At 45.3% G+C, this 27,079-nt stretch overlaps 1 protein-coding gene across 3 annotated transcripts; it reads right to left on the bottom strand.

Moving 5' to 3' along the window:
• Positions 1–286: 286 nt before the first annotated feature.
• MTURN (maturin, neural progenitor differentiation regulator homolog) lies at positions 287–26,933 on the bottom strand. 3 transcript variants are annotated; one of them, XM_081243520.1, is made up of 4 exons: positions 26,464–26,933; positions 16,757–16,879; positions 1,958–2,053; positions 287–488 (listed from the first exon to the last, which is right to left on the bottom strand). In XM_081243520.1, exons 1-4 carry the CDS (start codon positions 26,623–26,625, stop codon positions 411–413), a joined length of 459 nt encoding a protein of 152 aa, XP_081099646.1. In that variant the 5' UTR covers positions 26,626–26,933; the 3' UTR covers positions 287–410. The 3 variants fall into 3 exon arrangements, 2 of the variants coding, with proteins under 2 accessions (XP_081099646.1, XP_081099647.1); XR_014016588.1 differs by having other exon boundaries at positions 416–488; positions 1,892–2,053; XM_081243521.1 differs by having other exon boundaries at positions 287–2,053; positions 26,464–26,931.
• Between the last annotated feature and the right edge of the window lie 146 nt (positions 26,934–27,079).

Here is a 27,079-nt window from a genome sequence, read left to right as displayed (position 1 = left end):
TTTAGATTTTAAGCCTCTACGTACAAAATTCCAGTTTACCTTTGAATGGAGCAAGCCAGTCAAGCTTCTTCGTTTCCGTGGCAGAAGTCATTCTTTCAGACTACGGTGTGAACACGGAGCTTATAGACGTGGGCTCTACCTACGGGAGGCATAGCTCCCAATCACCTGTGCTCAGGTTCGGAGCCAATCAGAACACAGGCAAGGGAGCAAAGCACGGGATCCGCTTGCTCCACTGGATAAAACCCCAAGGTTTGTTTTGTTAATAGGCTACCCCAAAGGAAATTCATTTCACTTGAAGTTAACCTTTAATATGTTTTTCCAAGAAAAGAAAAAAACATGGGTACTGAAGCACGGATGGAAACCACGAAATTATTTTACCCGATGACTTAAAACTGTAGGACGCCGTTTTATCACGAGCAGCTGTACTCCTCACGGCACCAATCAATTAAACAGAAAATGCTGAGATAATCAGGTTTACACCAACATGCCTGGAAGATATACAAGACTCCCGTAAACTCTGTGGCCTCTGCTGCTTTTTTTTTTTTAATCTAAAACTTTGACAACCCAACAGGCATGTGTGTGCACGTTAAAAACAATTCCACCCCAGATGTTATGTTTAGTCAAGTGTTGTAAAAGAGGCATTCTGCATCTTTTATTAGAACCAGAGACGCAGAAGGGTCTAAGCAAAATGAATGTTTTAAATAATTCCATGTTAGCATTGCAAAGAGTTTCCCCCCTCAGTGGGTGTTGCTAAGTGATGACAACAGTGTTTCCAGCTATGATAGTAGTTGTTTCTGTGAGTTGTCTGAATATTTGATCATTAAAACTTCCCTTCTGAACCAAGCTGACCCACGATTAAAAGATTCCCACCTTCATACCACTTTAAAACTTCACTGCAGTTAGGTTCCTCAAAGCACTTGATTACAATTTTTAAATAAATTATACAGGGGGATCCTTTCTTGACTTTTTTTCGAAGAATAAAAGTCAGATTAAGAAAGTAAAGAAGGATTCCATCATATTTTTTAAAAATTTATCCTGGTTTATTTTCCTATTAAACTCATCTATGGCTTCAAAGTTTAAGTGGCACTTGGATTTGGGATGTTTTCATGATTTAACAAGTTGCCATCTTGTTATAAAGAGAGAAGGTAAATGTTTCGTTTCATATGTGGGGTGGCTTATAAACATTTTAAAGAAATCAATAATTTATGTCACCCCATTTATATTCTCCACTATTAGACTTTAAAAGTGGCTTTGGAATCAGCATGTTTTAAACTAACTGAACATGCAAATAATGTTTCTACCTAACCATGAACCAGTTGCTATATATCTAGGTAACTCAGTAATGGCAGAACACTTAAACAAAGGCTTCTTTGCCTCTCTTACCCTCTTAATCCAAAACTAAGTAATACTCCTTTTCTGCCCTTGTATTTGCACTTGTGCAGTTTAATGACTAGATATTAAAACTCATGCTTTATAAGCAAAACCTTCCATTTACATACACTTAAAAGGTACATAAAAAGTGCAGACTGCATTTCTTCTCTGCCATGCTTTCTCTCAATAATGTCACCTGTGATGACTCAAAACATAATCCTTAATACATTCAGGGTTCTCTACTTTTGAGTCAGCAAATGTTAGTTCTCCAACATAAACTCAAGAGAGAACAGTCAGCCGCAAAATGGACTCTAAATTCAAAATGGCAAAGGCTACTGAGACAACTCCATTAGAGACCCACTGAAACGGGAGTAAAATTCAGGTCACTTCTGAGCAAAGCTCATCCCAGATATCGTGTGGTCGTTAAAAAGGTATTTCATTTTAATTTGGATGCTGGGAGTCAGACGTCCTGTTTCGAAGTGCTATTGCAAAATGCTAGCCCAGGAGCTTGTGACCCCACCTCGGGTACCACAGGGCCCACTCTCCTTCTCAGGTGGGACCCCTTGGAAGTCTACTGCTGACTGACCCCCATTTGGGGGTGGTCTGCCTCTGGCTCCTCCTCTTCCACGTCCGCACTGTACTCTTCAAATGCGTCGTCATCTGCATCCGGAAGCCCCAGTAACTACAGGGGAGAGAAGAGAAGCAGCTGTGAGTGCCAAATGGCCCACAGGCAGGAAGACAACCAAAGGTATCTGATCCAAATTCAACAAAGGGGGCAAGAATATACTGTGGAGAGGGCTTCCCTGGTGGCGCAGTGGTTGAGAGTCCGCCTGCCGACGCGGGGGACACGGGTTCGTGCCCCGGTCCGGGAGGATCCCACGTGCCGCGGAGCGGCTGGGCCCGTGGGCCATGGCCGCTGGGCCTGCGCGTCTGGAGCCTGTGCTCCGCAACGGGAGGGGCCACGCCAGTGAGAGGCCCGCATACCGCAAAAAAAAAAAAAAAAAAAAAGAATATACTGTGGAGAAAAGACGATCTATTCAATAAGTGGTGCTAGGAAAACTAGACAGCTCCATGTAAAAGAACGAGATTAGAACACTTCTTCACACCATATACAAAAATAAACTCAAAATGGATGAAAGACCTAAATTTAAGACCAGAAACCATAAAACTCCTAGGACAGAACACTGACAGGACGCTCTTTGACATAAATCGTAGCAATATTTTTTTGGATATGTCTCCTAAGGCAAAAGAAAGAAAAGCAAAAATAAACAAATGGGACCTAATGGAACTTAAAAGCTTTTTCACAGAAAAGGAAATCATGGACAAAATGAAAAGACAACCTACTGAACAGGAGAAATACTTGCAAATGATATGACTGATAAGGGGTTAATATCCAAAATATATAAACAACTCATACAACTCAATATCAAAAAAACAACCCAATCAAAAAACAGGCAGAAGACCTGAATAGACATCTTTCCAAAGAAGAAATACAGATGGCCAACAGGCACATGAAAAGATGCTCAACATCACTAATATGAGAAAAATGCAAATCAAAACCACAATGAGATATCACCTCAAACTTCAGAATAGCTATTACCAAAAAGTCTATGAATAGTAAATGTTGGAGAGGGTGTGGAGAAAAGGGAGCCCTCCTACACTGTTGGTGGGAATGTAAATTGGTGTAGCCACTATGGAAAACAGTGTGGAGGTTCCTCAAAAAATTAAAAACAGAACTTCCATATGACCCAGCAATTCTGCTCCTGGGTATATATCTGAAGAAAACAAGAACACTAATTCAAAAAGATACATGTACGCCCAATGTTCATAGCAGCATTATTTACAATAGCCAAGATATGGAAGTAAACTAAGTTTCCATCAACAGACGACTAGATAAAGAAGTTGTGAGTTACACACACACACACACACACACACACACACACACACTGGATTATTACTCAGCCATAAAAAAGAATGAAATTCTGCCATTTGCAACAACATGGCTGGACCTAGAGAGTATTATGCTTAGTGAAATAAGTCAGACAAATACTCTGTTATTACTTATATGTGGAATCTAAAAAATAAAACAAATGAATGCATATAACAAAACAGAAAAAGACTCACAGATATATAGAACAAACTCATGGTGACCATTGGGGAGAGGGAAGGAGGGAGGGGCAAAATAGGGGTAGGGGACTCAAAGATACAAACTACTATGTGTAAAATAAATAAGCAACAAGAATATATTGTATAGCACAGGGTAATATAGCCACTGTTTTGTAATAACTTTAAATGGAGTATAATCTATAAAAATACTGAATCACTATGTTATACACTTGAAATTAATATAATACTGTAAATCAACTATACTTCAATAAAAAAATTTCAATAGCACTTAACAGGAATTAGCACAGTAGCTATGGATTTCTCATGGGAGTCAGCTACCTGTATAATTATTTTCATAAGCTTATTAGATGGAAGTGTCAGTCGTACAATGGATTGGTGCCCAAAGGGCTAGGTTTTACTGGAGAGCCTGGAGATTCTCTACTTTTAAGTATCATCCATGTATACACAAAGATATAATATCTATGCACACACACACATATCTGGGGCTGTCAGCAGTAGTACAATGAACCGTGCTGACTATCCCATCAAGATGTTAAAAATCTATTCTCCTCTATGCCTTCTTCTCTAAAAATGCATGCTGCTATTATTCATAACACGTATATAAAAATATAGAGACTACTGAAATGTTCAACAAAATGGTTAAATAAATTATGGTGCATCCATAAAATGGAATCTTATATATCCACTTAAAATACTATTTTTGAATTTAATGATATAAAAAATGTGCTCATGCGTGTAAAAAGAACATGATGAAAATTGCATTTTCATTATGATACAAAAATTTTTTTAAAGTATACACAAATGCATAGAAAAAAAGACTTCAATGAAATAAATATACCCAAATTTTAAGAGTACTTTTTTAGGTAATGTGATTATGGGTAAATTTTTTCCTATTTATCTTTTTGTATTTTCCAAATGCTCTATAATTATCATCAGGGAAATTCACAATAAATACACAGTAAACGTTTTCTTAAAACACTGGCTGGTCCTGGGTTAGAAACCGTGAGTGCCCTTTGCTGGGCCTGATCAATATGGACGAACGCTCTGGTGCTGGCAGGAAGCCACGGCTGCAGGCATCTTAGCCTTGTCTGCCATCATGGGGATGCCGACCCACAGCTCTTTGATGAACCTTTCTCACATAGTAGCCCCTTGGTTGACCATTTTCAGGCAACTTCACTGAATGGTCCTATGATCCAAACACTAACTGCATTAGGACAAAGTGAGATGGACCATTCCATTTACTCCGCATTGCTTCCCAGGGCCCTGCCACCCACCCTCCTTTCCGTTCCCTCCCAAAGGCTTACAGGAGGAAAGGGTAAGCAGAGTCCTGATCAAATTAACACCTTTACTCTGAAGTTCTCAGACCACAACTCTTGCAGGTCTCAGAGAGCCCTCTGAACACGCTCAGGACAAAATCATCTGCTAGGCATTATGGGTCATATGATGCACGTGGCCTGCCAAGGCACTACGGCCAACTGCAGGCACGTGCCTTCCCCTTAGAGCTCAGGGCTACAGCTGTCTCAGAGACACTGCTGACTGGGGGGAGGGGAGGGAGGGGCGTATCTCAGCTTGTTCGCACAGTCTGCACCAATCACATAGTCTGCACCAATCTCGTGTGTGCTGGGGAGAAGGGAAAAGCCCCTTTCCCCTACTGCTATCTCCCTTCCATATCTTAGTGGGTGGAATAAAAGGTAAAGTTTGCCTCTAAAGAGGGAAAAACATGGCTGGTTACAATTAACACAGATGACTAATATTTTGGTGTTCAAGTTTATTTCAAGAGCTGCTAGATGACACAGCAAGGTGAAAGTATCAAAAGAGTGGTAACATTTAAACTGTTGATCAAATATAAGTATTTTTGCCACTACCAAGAACTCCAGAACCACCTAAATGCCAAAAGAAGATGCATTAATTCAGTAATAAATACAACTCCTCACTGCACTGAAGGGACGCTCCTTAAAAGAGGAATGGTCAATGGGTTCCTTCTCAGTTAACGAATCTGACTGGATGCCTGGAGCCTTGGGTTCAGGAGGATTCTGAGGCTCAGTGGGAAAGATCCTGGTCAGTTAGCAATGGCTGTCATGGGTACAGGGGGCGCACTTGAGGCATGCATCCACATATTTGCCATCTTGTCCTAAAGTGACATGCCACTGATTATTCTTTTTCATAATATGTTTAGGTAATTCACATGGACTCAAACTCAAACTGTTAAGGTACCCCTTAACACCCACCCTCTCCTCAGCTTAGGGTGGCTTGGTAGAAGAGGCTCCAGCAAGCCAAGCATGAAACCCTTCCCCTCTCTCCTCTTCCTAGCTCTGTACCTTACCTTGATGTGAATCCAAAGCACATAGTTCTGGGTCTGTAGCATCAGCCACATGGGAGGCCCTCCCCTTTGGCAGGAAATCTTCAGATGCTAACTTGAGAGCTGCTCTCCCCCTGTCCTCAAAGGAGGGAGAGAGAAGAGAAGCAGCTCTCAATGGCTGTCAGGATGTTTAAGGCACCTTAGTGGAGAATCTGAAGATTTGCTGAGAGGCTGTGTGGAAAAGGCACTGGACCTCGCACCTGGAAGCCAGGGCTCTAGTTGGGGACCACTGCCTTTGCTGAGCCTCAGTGTCCTTCTCTGTAAAGTGGGAACCATGACACCTGCTCTACTCCAGAGAAACTATGGAGAATCGATGTGAAAGCGAATGTGGCCATGGTCTGCAAACTGTAGAGTCTTGTGTGAATTATCTAATTACATTATATCGTCTTGCTTCTCATTTGAAAGCACAGCCAGTTCAATTATTCAAGGGGAGTTACTGCTGCATCAGTAGACTGTCTCCAGACCCTGCTTCTTCCTCTCTCTTCTGCTGGGCTTGCTTCTGGACTGCCTCATTGTTAATTAGTACTGTAGGAAGTAGGAAGAGAACTAAGAAACTCAATTCTATCAGCCTCTGCATTTGATTCTCAGGCTTACACTCCATTGAACCAACCAATTTTGTCACACTTCGGATTCAATAATAATAGTTCATATTGGTTAAGTTACTATCTGCTAGGCACTGTATAAGCAGCTTTTCTGTATATTAATTCCTTTGGTCCTCATAATAACCCTATGGGGTAGGTACTATTATTATCTCCCTTTCACAAAGAAGATCTGAAGATGTTGAGTAAATTTGCTCAGAGTTGCCCAGTAAGCATCAGAGCAGGATTCAAACCCAGGCCAGCAGGTTGTAGACATTACCCGCCTAACCGCCAGGCTACCTGGGAGATATCCTTCCAGCTGTCCATGCTGCTCCTATAGCTGGAGCCTTCAATGTTTTCTACTCGGTAATACACTTAAAAAAATTCAATATGTAATGTTAATATCAACATTTATGAGTATGTACAATTTGGAAGCATGAGGAGGAAAACAGAAAAAGCACAAGAGCTAGAATTTGCCTGGGATTCCAAAGGGCATCATACAGATATGTAATAATCTAGCATTCCCACCTCTGTCTCCATTCTCATTTATGGTAGGTAAGTCTAACTTCTGGGTTACCAGAGGCAGGGGTGAGGGGAGGGAAAATTGGCTGAAGGCAGTCAGAAAAGTACTAACTTCCAGTTATAACTTAAATAAGTACTAGAGATATAATTTACATCATGATAAATATAATTAACATTGCTGTATGCTGTATAAGAAAGTTGTTAAGAGGGGCTGCCCTGGTGGCACAGTGCTTAAGAATCTGCCTGCCAATGCAGGGGCCATAGGTTCGGGCCCTGGTCCAGGAAGATCCCACATGCCACAACTAAGCCTGTGTGCCACAACTACTGAGCCTGTGAGCCACAACTACTGAGCCCATGTGCCACAACTACTGAAGCCCATGTGCCTAGAGCCCATGCTGTGCAACAAGAGAAGCCATCACAATAAGAAGCCCGCGCACTGCAACGAAGAGTAGCCCCTGCTCACCGCAACTAGAGAAAGCCTGCACATAGCAACAAAGACCCAACGCAGCCAAAAAAAAAAAAAAAAAGAGCTGTTAAGAGAGTAAATCCCAGGAGTTCTCATCACAAGGAAAAAAAGGTGTTTTTTTCCTATTTCTTTAATTTTTTATCTATATAAGACCATGGATATTCACTAAACTTACTGTGATCATCATTTCATGATGTATGTTAGTCAAATCATTATGCTGTATGCCATAGACTTATACAGTGCTGTATGTCAATTATATCGCAATAAAACTGGAGGGGGATAAAAAGAATAGATTGAATAGCCAGATTGGAAAGAAAAAATTTAATTTCTGGATCCAAATTTTTAACAGTCAAGAATTCATATCAGAAACAGGAGTATAAACAGACTGGGAAGAATCCTGAGTCCTTGCTTTTACTGCACCCACACACTCTCATAAGGTAAAGGAGACAGGCCAAGAAATCCTGTCAAGTATATTTAAATTGCTCCTGATAGAGTCATTCATTCTTACTTCAGTAAATTTTTTTTTCAGTTGACAGGAAAAAATCTTTATGATCACTCTGGACAACAGTGTTGGCATTCCCAGGGTCTTGCTTCTTCAGAACAGTCTCTGATCACATATGTACTGGGGCCCACCCATCCTAACAGGGTTGTACCTGGTGGGTAGAGATGCTAACCCTTGAGAATTAAAGCTCTTCAGACCCAAGAGAGTATCAGTTTTCTGTAGGACTAACTCCAGGTCTTTTTGAAAGCGTTAGAGGCTCTATTCAGTTGGCACTTAGCATCTGCTGTCTCTCACTCAACCACTTGGGCTAGAGTGTCTTTTTTTAAGAATCTTTTAAAAAATTTATTTATTTATTTATTTATTTTTGGCTGTGTTGGGTCTTTGTTTCTGTACGAGGGCTTTCTCTAGTTGCGGTGAGCAGGGGCCACTCTTCATCGCGGTGCGCGGGCCTCTCACTATCGCGGCCTCTCTTGTTGCAGAGCACAGGCTCCAGACGCGCAGGCTCAGTAGTTGTGGCTCACGGACCTAGTTGCTCTGCGGCATGTGGGATCTTCCCAGACCAGGTCTCGAACCCGTGTCCCCTGCATTGGCAGGTGGATTCTCAACCACTGCGCCACCAGGGAAGCCCTAGGGTGTCTTTATAAAAGAAGGGGAGATAGTATCTAGGCCCTAGAGAGCACAGACAACCAGCTAGGCCTTCGGGGCTTCCAGTAAGTGCCCTGTGGCTTGAGAGGTTCCTGCAAGCTCCTTCCAGATGATTCTTTGAAGCAGCATTTCTCACACTTTGCTGTGTATATGACTCACCCAGGATCCACCTAAAATGTAGATTCTGAGTCAGTGGGTCTCAGGTGGGATCTGAGATTCTGCTTTCCTAACAAGCTCCCTGGTGACGGGGATACTGCTGGTCCAGAAACCACACTCTGAGTATTGAGACTCTAAAGCATTCAGGGAATTTGTCATGATTTATCTTAATGATCCATGATGCTGGTGGTACCAAGAAACCTCTGATGGGATCCTGGTCAGTCTGTCTTTTCGATAATAGAGATAAAAAAAGGGGGGGGGTAGGTGGCAAGACTGATGTAAGACCCAAATGGGCAAGAGTAATAGGTACCCTCTTATTTTAGGGGCCATCGCACGTTCTACAAAAGACAAGGGTTTGAATGTTCACCATATGAGCAAAAAACAAATGCCACGATAAACTTAAATTGTCAACATTCAATGTGTGTGTGTGTGGTTTTGTTCTGGTTTTTTTTTGGATGTAGTGGGTTGTTTTTTTTTGTTTTCTTATCAATATTTTTTAACTGAAGTATAGTTTATTTACAATGTTGTGTTAATTCAATGTGTTTTTATTAAAACCTACACTTGTGCGTAATCTTTCCTACCAGACTTTCTGACCAACTGGGGCAGCTTCCCACAAGTGGATTCTCTCTCTTCTTCCAGACTCTTGACCAGACTAGAAGAGTAGAAGCAAGAATTGAACTTTTTCTGGGTCACAAAGGGTTTTCCTGTGGGGTATAATCCCTGGCTCTCCAGCCACTAGTGGCAAAAAAACCCAACAACAACCGATCTTGCTCATGCCAGTAAGACAGAATTAAGGGAATTTTTCTGGTGGAAGGATTCTGTTTCTCAAGAGAAAAAAATGTGGAGTCACACAGCAACCCCAGGCAGGGGACCAGGGTCAATCAGAGTGAGAAAACCTGGGGAAGCACAGGCTCTCACTCCAGGTAGGGCCATCAAAGCAACAATGAGAACCTGCTGTATAGCACAGGGAACTCTACCTCACTTTGCTGTACAGTGGAAAATAACACAACATTGTAAAACAACTGTACCTCAATTAAAAAAAAAAAAGAACACCCACCAAAACAGCACAGAAAATCATCACAGCAACAGGTGCCTCATGACCCTAATGTCCACAGTGCTAGTAAGAGGAGGAGTAATACTCCAGGAGAATAGAGTAAAGCTTTGAGAGAACTGAAAGGCAAAGATTAGCTTTGGTTTTGCAGCTAACTTGGAAATGGTAAGTTCTCTCTTCTTTTGTGAACTGTTTTCTAGTAGTGGGGGTGGAGGGGAGGAAGGACTGTTAATCATCACTAAATAAAAGATACAAAAACATGGAGGGGAAAAATGAATGGCATGGCCAGCATTATTTAGACCCATAACCACTATTTCATTATCTAACTCAATCATGTGATGACTGGCAACTGTCAATCCAGGGCCATTTAAACAAAAAAAAATGTAGGACTCCAACGATTCTCCAATTCGCATTGATCAAGGCTAGTGACAGGTGTCTCCGAAGCCATTACTGGTACCAGGACATGGATAAACCCTCCTGCTCACAGATGGCAATGACAGTGCTGTCATTTGCACACATGTACCATTTGGATATGACCTTCCAGCAGGAAGGAAAAAAAAAAAAACTAGGTAGAAGCTAGGAGGCCCCTGGAGTGGAGCAGAATATAGGTCAGTCCAGGAAGGAAGCTGCCCCACTGCATCCATGGAGCCACATATCCACCCAATAAGCATTTCCTAACAGCAGTTATGAGCTGGAAATTGAAACAAACCTCAGTGGGGTGGCTGGGCTTTGATAGCCCTCTGTGTTCTGATTTTGAAGCTCCCCATGCATCCACAAGACAGAGAAACATGTATGACCCCCATTTTAAAGACGGGGGCACTAAGGCTGAACAACACGGGCTGGGAGCCGGCCAGGCCAGGGCTAAGCCGCCTTGCCCCACCCAGGGACATCTCTAAGGTTCTCTGAGCTAAGGGGCCAAGATGGGCCTTCCTGGTCTTTCTTCTTGGCCGGCCCTCCTCCTGCTCCAACACTGTCCAGATCTCTCCCTTTCAAGTCCCCCCTCCTTGTGAAGCCACTGCCAGCACTTTGTTCCTCGATGAGCTCACTCACATCTGATATTCCCAGTCCTTCTGACACATAGTAGATAAGGCAGTTTTTTTAAAAAAAAAACACACAACATAGTTCCTGATTATAAATGTTTTCTGTGACATCATGGAAAATTTAGAAAATCCAGAAGAGAAAATAAATATCACCCATAACCCTGTCACCAGAGGTTCTTTGGTCATATGTCCCTCTGGGGGACAGGAGCATCCATTCATCCCCCTTGTAGCACTAGCCTCAAACCCACTGAGTTGTACGGATCAGGCACTGAACGGATGATTATTATTTTGCCAAAACCAGTGTCGATAAACTTTTGGCAATAATACCCCAACACTGCCCCCTTAAAATCTCTTATCTTAGCCAGATGCTTCTGTTAAGCATGTGTTGAAATCACTTAGCAAATTGTTTTCTTCCTCCATCAAAAACCTAAGGGTCCTATGAAAGCTTTCACTCCTGAGCTCACTTCTCAACAGTATTTTGCCAAGTGTCCCCATCCCGTCCGCATCAATGCCAGCATTTACTCAGTGCTTATCCTCTGTGCCGTGCACTGCACTAAGTCCCCAACAAGAATCGTGTCATATAATCTTCATAGCAATCCTAAGGTAACTATCATCATTTGTTTCCTACTTTTACAAATGAAAAAACTGAGAAACAGCAAGGTCAAGTAACTTGCCTGAGGTCACACAGCCAGCAAGTGACAGAACTGGGATTTGAATCCAGGCAGCCTGCCCCCAGAGCTTGGGTTCCTCATCACTGTGGTAACCTGATTCTGCATAACTAGGTAAAGGGACCACAACCAACACCCTGCGGTCGGTGCACACTCACTGACATCCTCTCAGGAAACACTTCCCCAGAGAACCAGCAGATCGGAGTAAGCAGAGCAGGGAATGGAACTCCTTTGCACTGTATCTAGCAGAGTGTGTAGACCAAAATAAATGCTCGGTTTTGTAAGCTGGAGTTTCTCTGTACGTTTTTGTGGCTCTGTCTCCCACCAGAAGGCCAGCTCCTTGAGAGCAAGGACTAGGCACCCGGCCCTGCCTCTTACTCTCCAAAGCGGTGCTTTGGCAAATAGCAGATGATCATACATTTTGTTGCTCATGTGATGAAGAGATAGAGAAAAAAAGAGGAGGAGTAACATGGTGAATAAGAAAAAGAATAGGGGCTTCCCGGGTGGCGCAGTGGTTGAGAGTCTGCCTGCCAATGCAGGGGACACGGGCTCGTGCCCCGGTCTGGAAAGATCCCACATGCCGCGGAGTGGCTGGGCCCGTGAGCCATGGCCGCTGAGCCTGCGCGTCCAGAACCTGTGCTCCGCAACGGGAGGGGCCACAACAGTGAGAGGCCCGCGAACCGCAAAAAAAAAAAAAAAAAAAGAAAAAGAATAATTTTTTTTTTCTTGTCAAATCGAACAACAGATTTCTTTGGTAGGGCATGGACTTTGTGATATTGTTTCAGTGGGGGGAAGGCAAACAGAAAGGGGGGTGGGGAGAAGGCAAACAGAAAGGGGAGGAAAAGCACACAGTCTACAAAATTGGAATGTCCAAAGGTAGAGAGTGCTACTGTGGCACGCTGAGCCTCGCGGGCAGGGTCGCTGAGGATGGCCAGAAGATGACTCCATTCTTTGGCCATGCAGGCAGGCATGCGTGGGCTTCAGCAAAGTTAATTGACCCTGCTTGACAGATGCCCCAAAAGGCAGCAGAAGGCTGTCAACAGAAAGGTCCTTATCTTTCTGGAGAGACTACACAGGGTAGGGGCTGGCAATGGGCTGGCCAAGGTAAAACAAGAATTCAAAGCCATGAATGAGGCTGTTCTAAGATGAAGGTAAAAATATTCCTTCTGTGGTTTCCCCAACTGTAAACAAAAAGGAGCTACAGAGATTGATCAGATTATCAAAACTTTTCAGGGAATGAGGTGCTCAAGCTTACCTGCGGGATAACCTTGTAGCATTTGGGTATGTGTTACTTCAACAAATACTTTCAGCTACATCAGCAGTAAGACCCTTTCCTGGGTCTTATTTCTAAATCCAAAGCTCCTTCATATAAAACAGATAAATACCAGTGGGAAGAAATACACTCTTCAGTGGAGAGGGAGAGGGTAAAATCTTCCCCACCGATCTCCAGCAGTCCTTCACCCGGGTCTGTAACACTCCCTCTCATCCCATCTGGGGCACATCCTGACTGAGAGAAACCCAAAGCTTGTGTGCATTTCACCCTCACTAGTCCTGAGAAGGCCTCCAGCCTCTCCCGCAGGCAAAAAGACCCAGCCAGAGTGCCCAGCACGCAAAAGCTTCCCCACCAAAGGGGGCGCCGTGCCAGGTGAAGGCCCCACTTTGGGAGCATCATCCCTGCCCACTGTGGCGGAAGGCTCTGCTTCAGAAATGAACTCTGGAAGCCCAACAGCGTTAAATGAAATCTGTGTGTCTCCATGACACAAAGCAGCTTGATCTGAAAGAAAGTATTCAACCAAGTCAATCGCTTTTAGCTATGCATCTGGATTTTTTGGACTGCAGTTTTTTCCACTTACATGTGGCGGCCTGGTTGCTGAAATACAGCCGTAGACTTGGTAAAGCAAGACGGCAAAAGAAGTCCTGGTGGGAGCTCACCTTCTGCAGTTAAGCCCATTCTGCAGGTAGTCTGTTGCTTGCCACCACAGATGACAGCCACATATAGAGAATCGGGTGGCAGGCTAATGAGTGGAACCTACCTGAGGAAACCAGCTGCACAGTGAGTATCATTTGCTAATTAGATAGTTTGGGGGGTGGTTAAGATTTGAGGGAACCAATTTAAAAAAAAAAATTTTGCTTGCCTTGATATCTCTAGCTGGATGCCTAACAGGTATTTCAAACATTGACATGTCTAGAACCGAGCTCTGGATAGCCTCGCCCCTAAACTTTCCTCCTGCAGCCTCATCCATCTCAGTCAAGGAACACGATTCCCTTCACTGAGTAGATGAGGACCTCTGGAGTCATCCATGTCTTCTTTTTCCCACACCACACTTCCAACCCATCAGCAAGTCCAGTTGGGTCTACTTTCAAGGCATCTCCAGAATCCGGCCCCTTTCTTCCACCTTCACTGTGACCATCCTGGTCCAAGACCGATGGCCTCGCCTGGATGAAAGCAACAGCCTCCTCACTGGGCTCCCTGCTCCCACCCACCCCTCACAGCCTGTTCTCTACTCAGCAGATCCCTCTGTGCTTAAACGCCTCCAGCGGCTCCCCAGCACACGGGAGTAAAAGCCCAAGTCCTTCTGTGGCCTGCAGGCCCCTGAGGTTCCTCGGACTCATCTCTCGATGTTCCTCCCCTCCCCCACCAACTCAGGCCATACCAGCCCCTCCTTGCTCTCTGAACACTAGTTTTCTCTCCCTCTGTGGTCGTATTTGCTGTTCTCTCTACTTGGAAAGCTCTTCCTGTAGCTCTCCTCATGGCTCACATCTCACTTCAAGTTTTACTCACATTACCTTCTCAGTGAAGCCTTCCCTGCTCCCCTAATCAAAATCGTCAGTGCCTCTGACACTTCTCACCCCCTTTCCCTGACTCATGTTTTTTTCTCCTCAGCACTTGTCACTAACACATTATGTGTTATACTCATTTATCTTATGTTGTACTTATTTATCTTATCTCTCTGCCACTAGAATACAAGCTCTGTGAGGTCTAAGATTTTCATCTGTCTGGTTCAACTGCTAGGAACAGAGCAGTAAAGAGTGCCAAGTGCCTACTGGGTACTCAGTAAATACATCTTGAATGAGTGGAAGTGGGATAGACCAGTATCTTTAAGTCAAAAATCTATTTTGAATAAGCCAAACAGGCTTAGAAAATAAACAAACAACAACAACAAAAAGAAATGGTTGGACAAATGATACAAATCAGATAAAGTGACAAAAGCCACTTGAAATTCCACTTTTTATAATGATGCATTAAGTGATAGTGACCGGGACAAACTCCTGCAAAGAGAACTAAAAAATCTGGATTCAATATGAAAAATGCCTTCTTAAATATATTGAGAATCAGCACCCAGAGAGGTAAACCTATCATAAAAAGCTGCTTTTGTCCTAAGGACATCTGCTGACCTGGAAGAAACTTCTACTGCATTCTTGGCCTACTCTAAGAGTGAGGGAGACCAAAGTCAAACCCAGGGCCCTTCAAAGGAGCAAACTGTTATAAACCATTGTCACTTCAGGCTAGGACCCCTATGCTATGGTCTAAGTATTTGTGTTCCCCCCTCCAAATTCAGATGTTGAAATCCTGACCTTCGAGGTGATGGTATTAGAAGGTGGGCCCTATGAGAGGTGATTAGTTCATGAAGGTAGAGCCCTCATAAATGAGCTAGTGCCCTTATAAAAGAGGCCCTGGGGCTCTCTCTGTCTCCTTCCACCATGTGAAGTTCAAGTGAAAAGATGGCCATCTGTCTAGGAAGTGGGCCCTCACTAGATACCAGATCGGCTGGCACTCTAATCTCAGACTTCCAGCCTCTAGAACAATGAGAAATACATTTTTGTTTATTAGCCACCTAGTCTATGGTATTTTGTTATATCAGCCTGAACAGACTGAGGCGGCTCTCAGAACAAGGATGAACCAAAATCAACCAGGCCTGCAACCTGACTGTCCATCACCTGGAGAGTTCTAAGAACTCTCTGGAGTTTTTTTTTTTTTTTTTTTTTTTTAATTAATTAATTTATTTATTTTGTGCGGTACGCGGGCCTCTCACTGTTGTGGCCTCTCCCGTTGCGGAGCACAGGCTCCGGATGTGCAGGCTCAGCGGCCATGGCTCACGGGCCCAGCCGCTCCGCGGCATATGGGATCCTCCCGGACCGGGGCACGAACCCGTATCCCCTGCATCGGCAGGCGGACTCTCAACCACTGCGCCACCAGGGAGGCCCTCTCTGGAGTTTTATTTGCTCTGGCAGAAGCAAATAAAAATCCTCTCTGGAGGAAAGTACCATCATCTTAGGACTCAATATACCCCACATATAAATTTTCAAATACAAATATACAAATTTTCAAGCACGCAGAGATAATCCAACATGCAAAGAAACAAGACACCAGGACGGGGAACCAGTGGTAACAAAAGCTGACAAAACAGACTCCCAAACCTTGAAATACTGGAATATCTGACAGTCTCTTATGCAGCCAAGCCTACCATGTTCAGAGAAACAAAAGACAAGTTTGAAAATTCCAGGAAAGTAGATACTATTTTAAAAGATTTGAAAAAAGAAAAAAAAAAAGAAAAAAATCCTACAGCAAATAACACTGAGCATGTAGAGTATTTATGGTGGGCAGGGAATTGAACTTGGGGCAAGAGCCATGTAATCTGGCTTTCTCTTCCAATAAAAATAAAGAGAGAAGTAGTCTTCAAATTAGGGGTGAGTATTCATTTTACATGTTTTTCAGCTATAATGAAACAAACTGTCAGCTAACCATAGACATACAGATTCCTAAATCCTAAGGGGGTTGGGGGAAAGCAAGCTCTCTATAAGAGACTTCATAAATAGAGAAAAGAACAGAACAACTATCCAATTTCCTCCTTCTCCATATCCATCAAGATGGAGGTACATCCTTTATATAGCCTTCTGGCAATTTCCTATCATAAGAGAACCTCCATAGCACTTCTAAGCATTTTGGTTTTAAGTCTACTGGATGAGAACCAGAATACTCAGTTGTCTCATAAAGGCTCTGTTTGCTTCCCACCCAATCAGAGATTCTTAACTCAAGTGATGCTAGAAATAACTATCATCCCTGCAACAAACAGCTGTGTCGCATCCCGTTTCCCCCTCCCTCTCCGCCCTCAGCCTCCCTCCACTAGCTGCTATCTTTAAGCCACAGGGCAGACAAGAGATAAACAATTAGTCACCCCAGGTTTTGCCCACTTTCCCCACAATCCATGTTATTCAAAGCACAATCACTGGAGACAACAAGATGGCTTTAGAAGCCAAGCAGGCACCTACAGGTCTGAAAGACTTGAAGACTTTTTCCAAGACTTCATGGAGCGTCTTCTTGCCGCAGGAGGAGATATAATCCTGTGCTAGCTGCAAAAAAGGCAGGCAGTCCTCGCTCTCACTCCACACGTGCTACATGCCCGCCGGCAAGGGAAAGGAGAAAACAAAGACACACAGTCATTATACTCAGTTTGAAATACACAAAGCCAAGAAGATTTTTTTTTCTTTAATTACGTGAATTTGAAGAAGGCCTCCATTCCAGAGTAAAATCCATATAGTCATTCTTGATTTGTTTGCATTGAAGGACATCAGAAAATGCATACCCTGCAGAGAACCCCCATGCTTCTGGTCCATAATCTCACTTGCTCAATTTTCCATCAGATCTGCTCATACGTAGTAAAAGCGGCATTGGGATCAATATTCCCCCACTCATGATTTCCACTGCCCCACTTCTGGTGCCAGCTATGGGTGGTTTTAAAACAGGAGGAAGGAGAAACCAAGAGCCTGTGTAATCCTTACCTTTGCCTTCAGCAATGGCTGAAGGATTAATTAGGCATAGTTTGTAACTGCTTACTTGGAGATATTCTTTACCCAGATTAGTCTGTGATGATAAATTTACTTCAAGATGAAATGAATTCAGGAGAACACACAGAAAAGTCATCACTAAGTCACCAGGAAACAAAGGCTTTCTGAAAGCTCACCTTCCCTTAAAATGCTTTAAGAGGGCATCATACCCAAGCAACACTTTGCAATGTTAACACGTGCCAAGAAGAGACTGATTTAGGTTTTATTTTTTCTTAGGGCTAGACAAGTGGGGTATTTTTTCCCCAAATGAGGATATCCATTTTAGCACGTCTTTAAGACTAGGCTAGTTTCTCCCATAAATGTTCAAGGATCTGGAATAAGTCCAAGAAACAGGCTTGAGAGATGTAGATGCAGAAGGCCCCTGCATATCTGAGCAATGGAGGGGGCACTGAGCTACCAGGATGACATCGGGGTATCAGTCAGGTACCAAGAATCACTGTTTAGAGGGGCCTGAGCAATGACAGCTCAACGTTGGTGAAAAAAGTGTAGAGGAGAGGAAGATATTTGGCAGAAGAGAGCAAGGAGTAGGGACTAGGCAGCAAGAGACAAGATCAATTTGGAGAAATGGTCCACGTCAAGCACTTGCCCCCTCCTATTAATACAAATGATTAGAGCATCACCCCAGAAAGTCATATGCCCAACACTCAATAAACATATTTCACTTCCTTCTTTATCACTGCAGGATCTCCAGGAACTAGAAAGAACTTAAAACACTGCTCAGATCCAAGAGAGAATAACAAGGTGCTAATATGCCATCTTTACCACCCAATTATCTGTGTTTCATAGATGTGAAGGTCCATTTCCGACACGTGCTGCTCTAATTCCAGCAGACTTCTAGAGTAGCTAGTGCCTTGACCTAATAAAGATAACTTCTAGATTCTCCAACCTTAGAGAATAGCTCAAACACGATTCCCTATTAATTAGAGGCCCTTAAAGTTGTTGAGCCTCTGAAATGCCATTTATATAATAGTCTCTTGCATTGTACAAAAGCATAATAGTACAAAGTGCTTTTATATCCGTTACTGCACTTCATTCTTAATTAGTGGGGATTCTGCAAGACCAATAATAAAGTCCCACTTTATATAAGTTCAGCTCAGCACCCATTTTCAACCTCAAGTTTTAAAAAGTTCAAGCATATTTCAAATTCTTATCCAAGTTAGAGATGGGGTTAACACCTAGCACCACACGACAGAAAATTTTAAGCCTGCCTTCCCTAGACTTTGTGAAGATTAGAAAAAAAGTAAAAAGTTTATTTAGTGCCTGGCACAGTGCCTGGCTGGCAAATAGTAGATATTCAATAAATGGTGGATATAAGTCGCCTATTTCCCCTTTTGCATCTGCAGGAGGATTGGGGGTAGGGGTTTCCACCTGCCACAAGGCTAAATCAGACACCCTATGTGACTTCACTGAGAACACTATCCAAGGCAACTTGGGATATAGTTCATTCAGAAGCAGGTGTATCTATGAAAACCTTGCATGGCTATTTTTAACTACATTTTTTTAAAAAGTACTTCAAATTACAAAGTAAACTAAGGAAAGTATATCACTCAAACAGTAACAGGATCACAGAGTATCCACCACTGCTTGGTAATCAGTTTATTCAGTTTGAGTGTTTCTAGGGCATCTATAGCCTCATGAGGAGATTGTTCATGTCACAATTTTCATTACTCCACTTTTGGAGTTGTTGATTTATGAATATATTGGAGAAGAAAGACTTAACACCTGCTAAAGGGCCTTATGTCCAGTGTGCTTACATCTCCTTCCCGTGGCTGTCTAACTCATCCTGAATTCCCAGTAGTGTTGGTTTTGCGGTTTAAAAGAGTTTTAACTGAAGCCCTGCCCAAATGATAACGTGAGGCAGCAGGGGATTTGGAATAAGACAGGCCCAGGTGTGCACGGCCGCTTAAAAGACATCACTTACTAAACGTTAATTGCTTCATGTTCATTGTATCTCATAATAAAAGATATTCAGTTTTATTCATGGAAACTGTCTCCTTCTAAAATTAATCAAGGCAGTCAGCATACAAGATAAGATGAACTAAAAATTAAGTCTGCAGTTGAGAACATAAAGACAAAGGGGAAACAACAGAAGAAGAATAATGTGAAACCAAGTGAGGTTAGGACAAACAGTGCCGGGTAAACATGCCTGGCACTTGCCACAGATGGGACACAGATTTGCCTCCACTGCTTTCCAGAGGCCTATGCTATGCAAAGAAAGACATGCCATCAGTGCCCCGAGGCAGTGCCCACATATAAAACAGACCAGCTCTTCAGAACTAACAGGAAAGGGACTAGGGGCAGGAGGGTTACCTCTTAGGAAAATAGAGAGGCCCATTCCAAAACCAAGGGAAGGCAGAGAGAGCATGCGGTGGCTGGGCTGAAGCTACTGAAAGCAGGATCTGGGGTCTAGTCTTGTACAAAGACAAATGGACACTTGAAGACCCAGAGTCCTGCACCACAGGGCGTGGCTAAAAGACCTTCACCTTGGAAAATATCAAGCATATGTAACCAAACACCCACTTTGGCCACGAAAAAACTATAGCAGGGGGTCAGAGAACCTGTGCCTTTGAACAGTGTAATTCCCTGGCAAATATAAATCTGAGGACAGAATATACTGAATTTCCAATAGGGTAGTTAGAGCCAAGGGAGATCGCAGACCTGGACTATTATAATAGGGGAAATGCTGAGAAAAGGCTTTGCAAAGGAGGGGAAAGCAGTGGTTCTTAAGCTTTAGCTTGCATCACAATCACCTGGAGGCTTATTAAAACACAATTGTTGGGACTTCCCTGGTGGTCCAGTGGTTGAGACTTCGCCTTCCAATGCAGGGGGTGCAGGTTCGACCCCTGGTCCGGGAGCTAAGATCCCACATGCCTCACAGCCAAAAAACCAAAACATAGAACAGAAACAATATTCTAACAAATTCAATAAAGACTTAAAAAAAAAAAAAAACACAATTGTTGGGTCTCACCCCAGAGTTTCTGATGGGGGATGGGGCTGAGAATTTGCATTTCCAACAAGTTCCCAGGTAATGCTTCTGCTGCTGGTTCTGGGACTGCAATCTGAGAACAAGAACCAGAGTGGAACTTTGACTAACTACAGATTTGAGGGTGGGCGTTACATTAAAAAAAATCTAAATGCCATTACTGACTAAAACCACCTCCAATTTTCAGGATGGCATGGGTTGCAGTGAAGTGGCCCCCCTTGTACCTACCTTGAGCAGCCTATAGATTCCTGCTCATTTAGAGTTGAAAATCCCCAGTGAGAACTCTGATTTCAGCACACACCATCAGCGGCCGTTCTTTCTGTTATTAAGTTGGGTCAGAGTTTATTATTACAGCTCGCCCAGCTTAAGACATTATAACAATGTCATCTGCAAACAGGAAAATGGGCGCCTTTCTGTTTTCTGTAGTATAGATGAGAACATCCAGCTTACCCAAAAATGGAATTAGATCATCAAGGTAAATCAATCCCACAAACAACTTATTGATCACAGTCTGTGTGCTCCTACTGTTCTACCACTTGTGGGGATGGCGCTTGACTTCCTGGTGCTTAGGCAGAGTTGGGGGTGGCAGGGGAGCTAAGAACACGCCCGTTGTCCTCCCAGGACACAGTTATCTGTGTCAAAGGGCCATTGCCAAGGGCCTCACTCTCACTGCATGGGTTTTCTGCTGTCAGCAGTACTGGGGAGTGCATTTTAAGTTGGTGCAGCTTAACACAAAACTGACTGCTCTCCACAGAAGAGATGGTATAAGAGGGTAAGAGCTACAAGCCATCTCATGCCAGCCAACATATTTCTGCCCAGGGAAGAGCATGGCTGGCCACACCTACCACCTGCTCTTGGTGTCAAACACTGATCTGTTTTACCAAGGAGGAAACTGAGGCTCAGAGAGGTTAAGCAACTTGTCTGTGGTCACACAGGAAGCAATAGGCAAAGCCAAGATGTCAAGAGAGGTGTCATGCCTTCAACCTGAGCCTCAGCTCTTTCCTTTGTAAGTCGCAGAAAATAATAATACCCACAGGGTGGATATAAACATTCCATGAGATAATCTGTAGATAACCCTGCCTCTCATTTGGCAGGGGCCCAATGAGTGCTTATTCCCTCCTATTTGAACTTATATGAGCAGAATTTTACTCTCCTCAGGATTATCACCCATGAATGATGAAGGGCATATCTTTTTCCCTGAAATAATCTCTGTATGAATAATGCATGGCCACTGTGGAAGGCATTACAGTCTACCACTATTGCTCATTTAATCTGCAAATAATAATGTGATATAGGTATGATTATCCCCATTTGACAGAAGAGGAAACTGAGAATAGAGTTTAAATTTAACAAAAAAGTGCCTTCTTTCCACTATACCACCATGTAAACATGATGCAATCTCATTCAAACAAGTTGTATTTTCTTTTTCCAAAATGAAAAGGTTGTTATTTAGTCACATAGTTAAGAATAGAGACATGTCTAGGATGAAAATGGAGAAAGACATAGGCATAGGCACACATATAAAATTAAATCACACAGTCCCTCTATAAATAAAACATTTTTCTTCAATACTACGACAACTGCTACCTTTGTTTTTGCATTGAGGAGGGATCAAACTCTACAAAACTGTGGACCCAAACATGTCGTGGACAGTAAGGGAGCACCCCCCTCCTTGTCGGCAGTGCCCAGGCACCAGGAAGGGGCCGGGCAGTGCACTTTGAGAGCTCCTTTCTCCTGGCCTAGGCGAAAAGGGAAACAGCTGGTGCTGCCATGCCCAGGAGCACGTGCCCCTCTGTCTGGCTGGCATGTTAGTGGCTGCCAACACCCCATTCCTCAAGCCGGACCGAGCTCTCAGGACCTTTTGAGCTGGCAGAAGAGGGGAGCACACTGCCTGTGTGAGCTGTTGGCCACTTCCCCATGACACCTGAAGAGCCAGGCAGAGTAGCTGCGTCCCTGAACTCCCAGCACACACAAGGCACTGGCAGCATTTTATCCCAGGACCTGAACTCCTTGGCCGTCCATGGAGAGAGACCTGAATCAGGGCAGCAGTTTGGAAACGGACTGCAGGGACAGGATGGCTTGTGAAGCAAGAAGGGGAAGGAGTGCACAAGGGACCCAGGAGCTGCCAAAGAGAGGGCAGACAAAAAGAAGTCCTTGTTCCTAGGCCTCTGGAGCCCCCAGCCTGATGCTGCGTGGGGTACAGTCTGCATGGCAGAAGGCACAGCCCTCTGGGCTTTGGCTCAAGTCCTGGCTCTCTTACTTAGTGGCATAGTCCTGGATGAGTCCCTTAAACTCATTAGCCTCGGTTTCCTCACCTATAAAATGGGGGTAAAATAATACCCACCTTAGAGAATATTTGTGAGGCTCAATATGAAGTAGCCCTTGAACCCACAGTCTGAATTGGGTCCCCTGTTGTCACTTCTGTGGTGCTACATAATCACTACAAGGCTACCGTTCAAGTTGCTCTACCATCTATTAGCTGGGGGAAAGTTAGTAAACCTTGCTGGGCTTCACTTTTCTCATCTGTAAAGTGGAGATAATAACAGAGTAGCTTGTGAGATTACTAAGATTAAATGAGTTCATATATGCAAAGTCTGACACACAGTAAATTGCACTTAAGTGGTAGTTGTCTTTGAAGCTGTCACTCTTGAAATTTAACATCTATCTTCTACACTAGACTGTTAGTCATTCATTCTTACAAACATGGATTGAACGCCTATCACATGTTTGACACTGTTCCAAGATCTGCAATACAGTGATAAGACAAGCTCTCGTGAAGCTTATAGACTAGTGGGGCAGGCAGAAAATAAACAGTGGACTATCAAGTGCTGATGAGTGCTATGATAAGAATAAAAGGGTGAGGGAGGGAGTATGTGGTCAGGAAGGTTTCTCCCAGGCCACAATGGCAAAAAGGAGCTGGCCATGTAAAGATGTGGGGGAAGAGTATTTTAGGCAGAGGGAACAGCAAACGTAAAGGCCCTGAGGCAGGAATGAGCTTGGCTTGTCTGAAGACCAGAAAGGCCAGTGTGGCAGGAACACAGTAAGCAAGGGGGAAGAATGGTACAGGATGAGGTCATAGAGGTGGCAGGAGACAAATCATGTGGGGACTTGAAGCCAAGAAAGCTTAGGTTTTATTGCAATAATGGGAAGTCAGTTTAGGAGAGGTAGGGAGTGGTGAGAACATGACTTGGATTATATTTTAAATAGATCCAGAGGGGCTGCTGTGCAGAGACCCTGCCAGAACCACTAATATCATCACCCCCACTTCAGGCACTTCTCCCAAACAAGTCTGCTAGGGAGGTATTAATATCATCCCTATTTTACAGATGTGGAAATCATGGCAGAGAGGGGTTAAATAACTTCCCCCAAGGCTCAAAGTTAGATGTGGGGAGCTGGGGTGCAAACTCGAGTAGCCTGACCCCAGAGCCTGTGCCCCTAACCATTATACCACACTGCCTCTTAGATGAATAGAATGGCCCCATTCTAGGTAGCCCTGGCCAAGTGCAGAGTGAGCCCTCAATAAATGTCTGTTGAATGAATGAATGAATGAATGATGTAAAGACACTCTGTAAATTGAGAATTGTTATGTAAATATTCTTATTGTTAACAGATCCTTCAGATTACATTCTCTTCATCTCGAATTTCTTCTAATGTTTAGCAGATTTTCCTGGGAAAAGGAAAAGAACAGAGGTAGGACATTTACTTCATGTCTGAGTTCCCTTAGCTAGAGGCAAACAGCACTTGACAAATCTGGCCTGGGACAGATTAGAGGAGACGTTTTGGGCGAAGAAAACTCCAGTGGTTGGCATCTTGTCCATTATGGCCTCTAGAAACTGAAAAAGTTCCAGTCTACCCAATGAATTACTCCCCCCACCCACCATTATCTTTCTTCCCTATCTATTTCATTTAATTGTCAGTGAATGAATACTTTCAAAAGAAATACTTTCAAGCACTTTATTCATACAGGTGGGAAAACATTTAAAATATAATATGGGTGGCCTTGAAAAAGGCCTGATATACTTAATGTTTCTGAATGATGGTTTGATAAACATATTCAAGGCAAGAGAATAGCCTTGCTTTTCTCTACCCACTTATTCTCTTTGGATATGTCTCCTGCAGTGCCAGCAGGAAGGCTGTGTGGAACTCTCCCCCATAAAATCCAGAACCATGAGTGATTCTTGTCCCACCTCGAGCAATAAAGAGGGGGGAAAGGTTACTGACAGTCCAAGGAAGCCCAGGGCTAGAAGGGACTCTTAATCAAACCCTAACACTGCAATTACTTGGACCCTGATGCCCTTTCCACTCTATCCCTGGAGCATACTTATACTTTTACAATGGAGTAAATCCCTTTTTAATGACCTCCCACTGACAACACTAATTTACTTATTTTAACTACAGTTAACAGTGTTCTTACATACATTTATAGTTTACTTGCTCTTTCACAAGTACCTATGATGGAGGCATTCTGATTAACCTCATTTTACAGGTGAGAAATTGGTTCTTAAAAAAGAGACAAGTTCTAAACTCTGGGGAACCCCAGATCTCTGACCCAAATTTGTGGGGCCCTTGCTGTGCAGTGGAGACTATTAGGTGCTTTATCTATTTGATCACCTGGGGGTTGGTATTACACCCATTTTTTGGATGTGTACACTGAGCATCTGAAAACATTAAAATGCATTTGACCAGAGTCACCCAGCCAGAACTCAAATCTGGCTGTCCCCCAATGCCATCCCTCTTCTAGAGTGTCGCAGGGCTGGGGCCAGGTGGGGTTGTTCACCTTTGCGGGGTGGGGTGGAGGTGGTGGGAGGGGCATGCTTTATCGACAAGTCATACAGAAGCCTTCATCTCCCTGGGGCCAAGAGAGACAATCTTGCTGTCTCTGTAACTCCTTCTCGAACTTCCCGTGGGTGGTAGGGGCGCGCGACAGCCTGGACCTCGGCCCAGCTTTGTCTCAGCCCACCTGAGGAGCCAGCGCCAGGCCTCGTCGAGGCGCTGCCCCACCTCCGTCCGCAGGGGCGGCAGCAGCGCCAGCTCCAGGCTCAGGCCGGCGACTCAGGCCGGTAACCTGAGCCCATAGCCGCCTCCATCTTACATTTGGGGACCATTATTTTTTCCTCGTCCTTACAAACACTTCATGAAGCGCCATCCTCGCCCAGTCTCTGCACCTCCCAGCCCAGCTCCCCGGCCCTCTACATCCCCTTCCTAAACTACCAGCGCCAAGATCCCAGGTGGGCGCAGGATGCAAAGTCGAGGTTTTGGACACCGCAGTTGTCCAAACCGCAGTTCCAGGTCCCGGTACCTCCGAGACTGGGGCAGGGCGGGGAGTGGGGTGGCGAGGGGGAATTCCCCCTCATCTGGAAAAACCGAAGGGCTTTGGCAGGGCCGAGGCCGCCGCCTCAGCTGGACAGAACCTCTCGGGCTCCACACACCTCGTTGGAAGCTCACAGAGAAGCAATGGAAGCACGAGAGGAAAGGGGGATAGGCGTGCCTGTGTGTGTTTGTGTGTGTATGCGCACGCGCGAGTGCGTTTTTAAGATCCGAGGTGTAATTCCGCAAAGAAGGTGCAGGAGATGGGGCATCGCTAGTGTGGACGGAGGCTTTGTGTCCAAACACCGCTGAGAATAACATGGGGGAGGGGGACGGGAGCGGGTTCTCCCCGGCGGGGACAACTCGAGGAGTTGTGTCTGCGCATTTAGAGGGTAACGGGGTTCCTCACCTGGGCGGGACGCCTGGGTGTAGGAAGCTCCCGACTCCGGATCCTGTGGGAGGGGAGGGTCCGTGCGCCCCGGTCCGCGCGCCCTGGCCCGCACTAGTGCGAGGCTGAGACACCCCCGGAGATGCTCCAAGCCGAGCACAGCGCTCCAGCCGTGGGGTCGCGTCCCGGAACCAGCCCTCTCTAGCCCGGCTCCCCGGATCCTAAGGACGCCCCTGCCTGCCGCCTACCGGACGCACCCGGAGCGCTGACCCCAACGGGCCGGGCCCGAGGGCTCCCCCGGCGGAGCGCGGAGCAGCTGGGTGCGCCGCGGTCAGCCGGTTACGCCCCCCCACCTCCGCCCCACCGCCTCGCGGCGAGGGAGCTCGGGCGCAGGGAAGCGGCTGCGAGTCCACACTCCCGCGCGCTGCGGCGGTCCCTCCCCCAGGCACTCACAAAATTGTCCCCGCAGCCGTTGTCCGGACACAGCACGTAGAAGGAGACGCCGGGGTCGGCGTAGAAATCCATCCTGCGCTCGGTCTCCTCGGTGGCGATGAGCTCGAAGGGCGTGTTGGAACACCATTTCTCCGCAACGTCAGCCAGCTGCTGGAAATCCATCCTGGCCCGCCGCGCCCGCTGCTCCCTCAGCCTCCTCACGCGCCGCCCGCCTCCCGCTCCCTTCGCCGCCCGCCCTCCTCTCCTCGGGCGCCCTCCTCCCGGGCAGGCAGCGCGCGGCTCTGTGGGCTCTCGGGCAGGCGGCGGGCCCGGGCGACGCGGGTTCCCTCCTGTCCCGGGGCTCCTCCCGGCGGGGACTGTTTACATGCTGTGTGTAACGGGGTGGGCGGCGACCAGGGACAGCGCGGCGCCGCGCCCGGCTCCTCCCCGCTCCGCCTCTCCGCCCGCCCCCTATCGGGCCGCCACCGAGGCTGGCGCGGCGGCCGGGCGAGGTTGGCGGTGGGCGCGACTGGGCGGGACCCGGCGCGGCGGGAGGGACCGGGCGCTCCGCGAGCTCCCCTGTTTCACACCCCGCCCCGCCCTTTTTAAAAACTAACCCGGAGCATAGCTGGGCCCT

Source organism: Mesoplodon bidens, assembly GCF_964165515.1.
Source record: "Mesoplodon bidens genome assembly, chromosome: 9".
Lineage (NCBI taxonomy): Eukaryota > Metazoa > Chordata > Mammalia > Artiodactyla > Ziphiidae > Mesoplodon > Mesoplodon bidens.
The sequence above is the reverse complement of the archived record's forward strand: the minus strand, read 5'-3'. Positions and strand labels throughout refer to the sequence as shown.

Excerpts from the sequence above, each read along its gene's own strand:
- MTURN (XM_081243520.1), bottom strand. The coding sequence starts at position 26,625 with ATGGATTTCCAGCAGCTGGCTGACGTTGCGGAGAAATGGTGTTCCAAC. Across the intron at positions 16,880-26,463 it reads ACGGCTGCGGGGACAATTTT|CACGTGTGGAGTGAGAGCGA; the intron begins GTGAGTGCCTGG and ends GCGGGCATGTAG. Across the intron at positions 2,054-16,756 it reads TCTTCAAGTCTTTCAGACCT|TTACTGGGGCTTCCGGATGC; the intron begins GTAGGTGCCTGC and ends TCTCCCCTGTAG.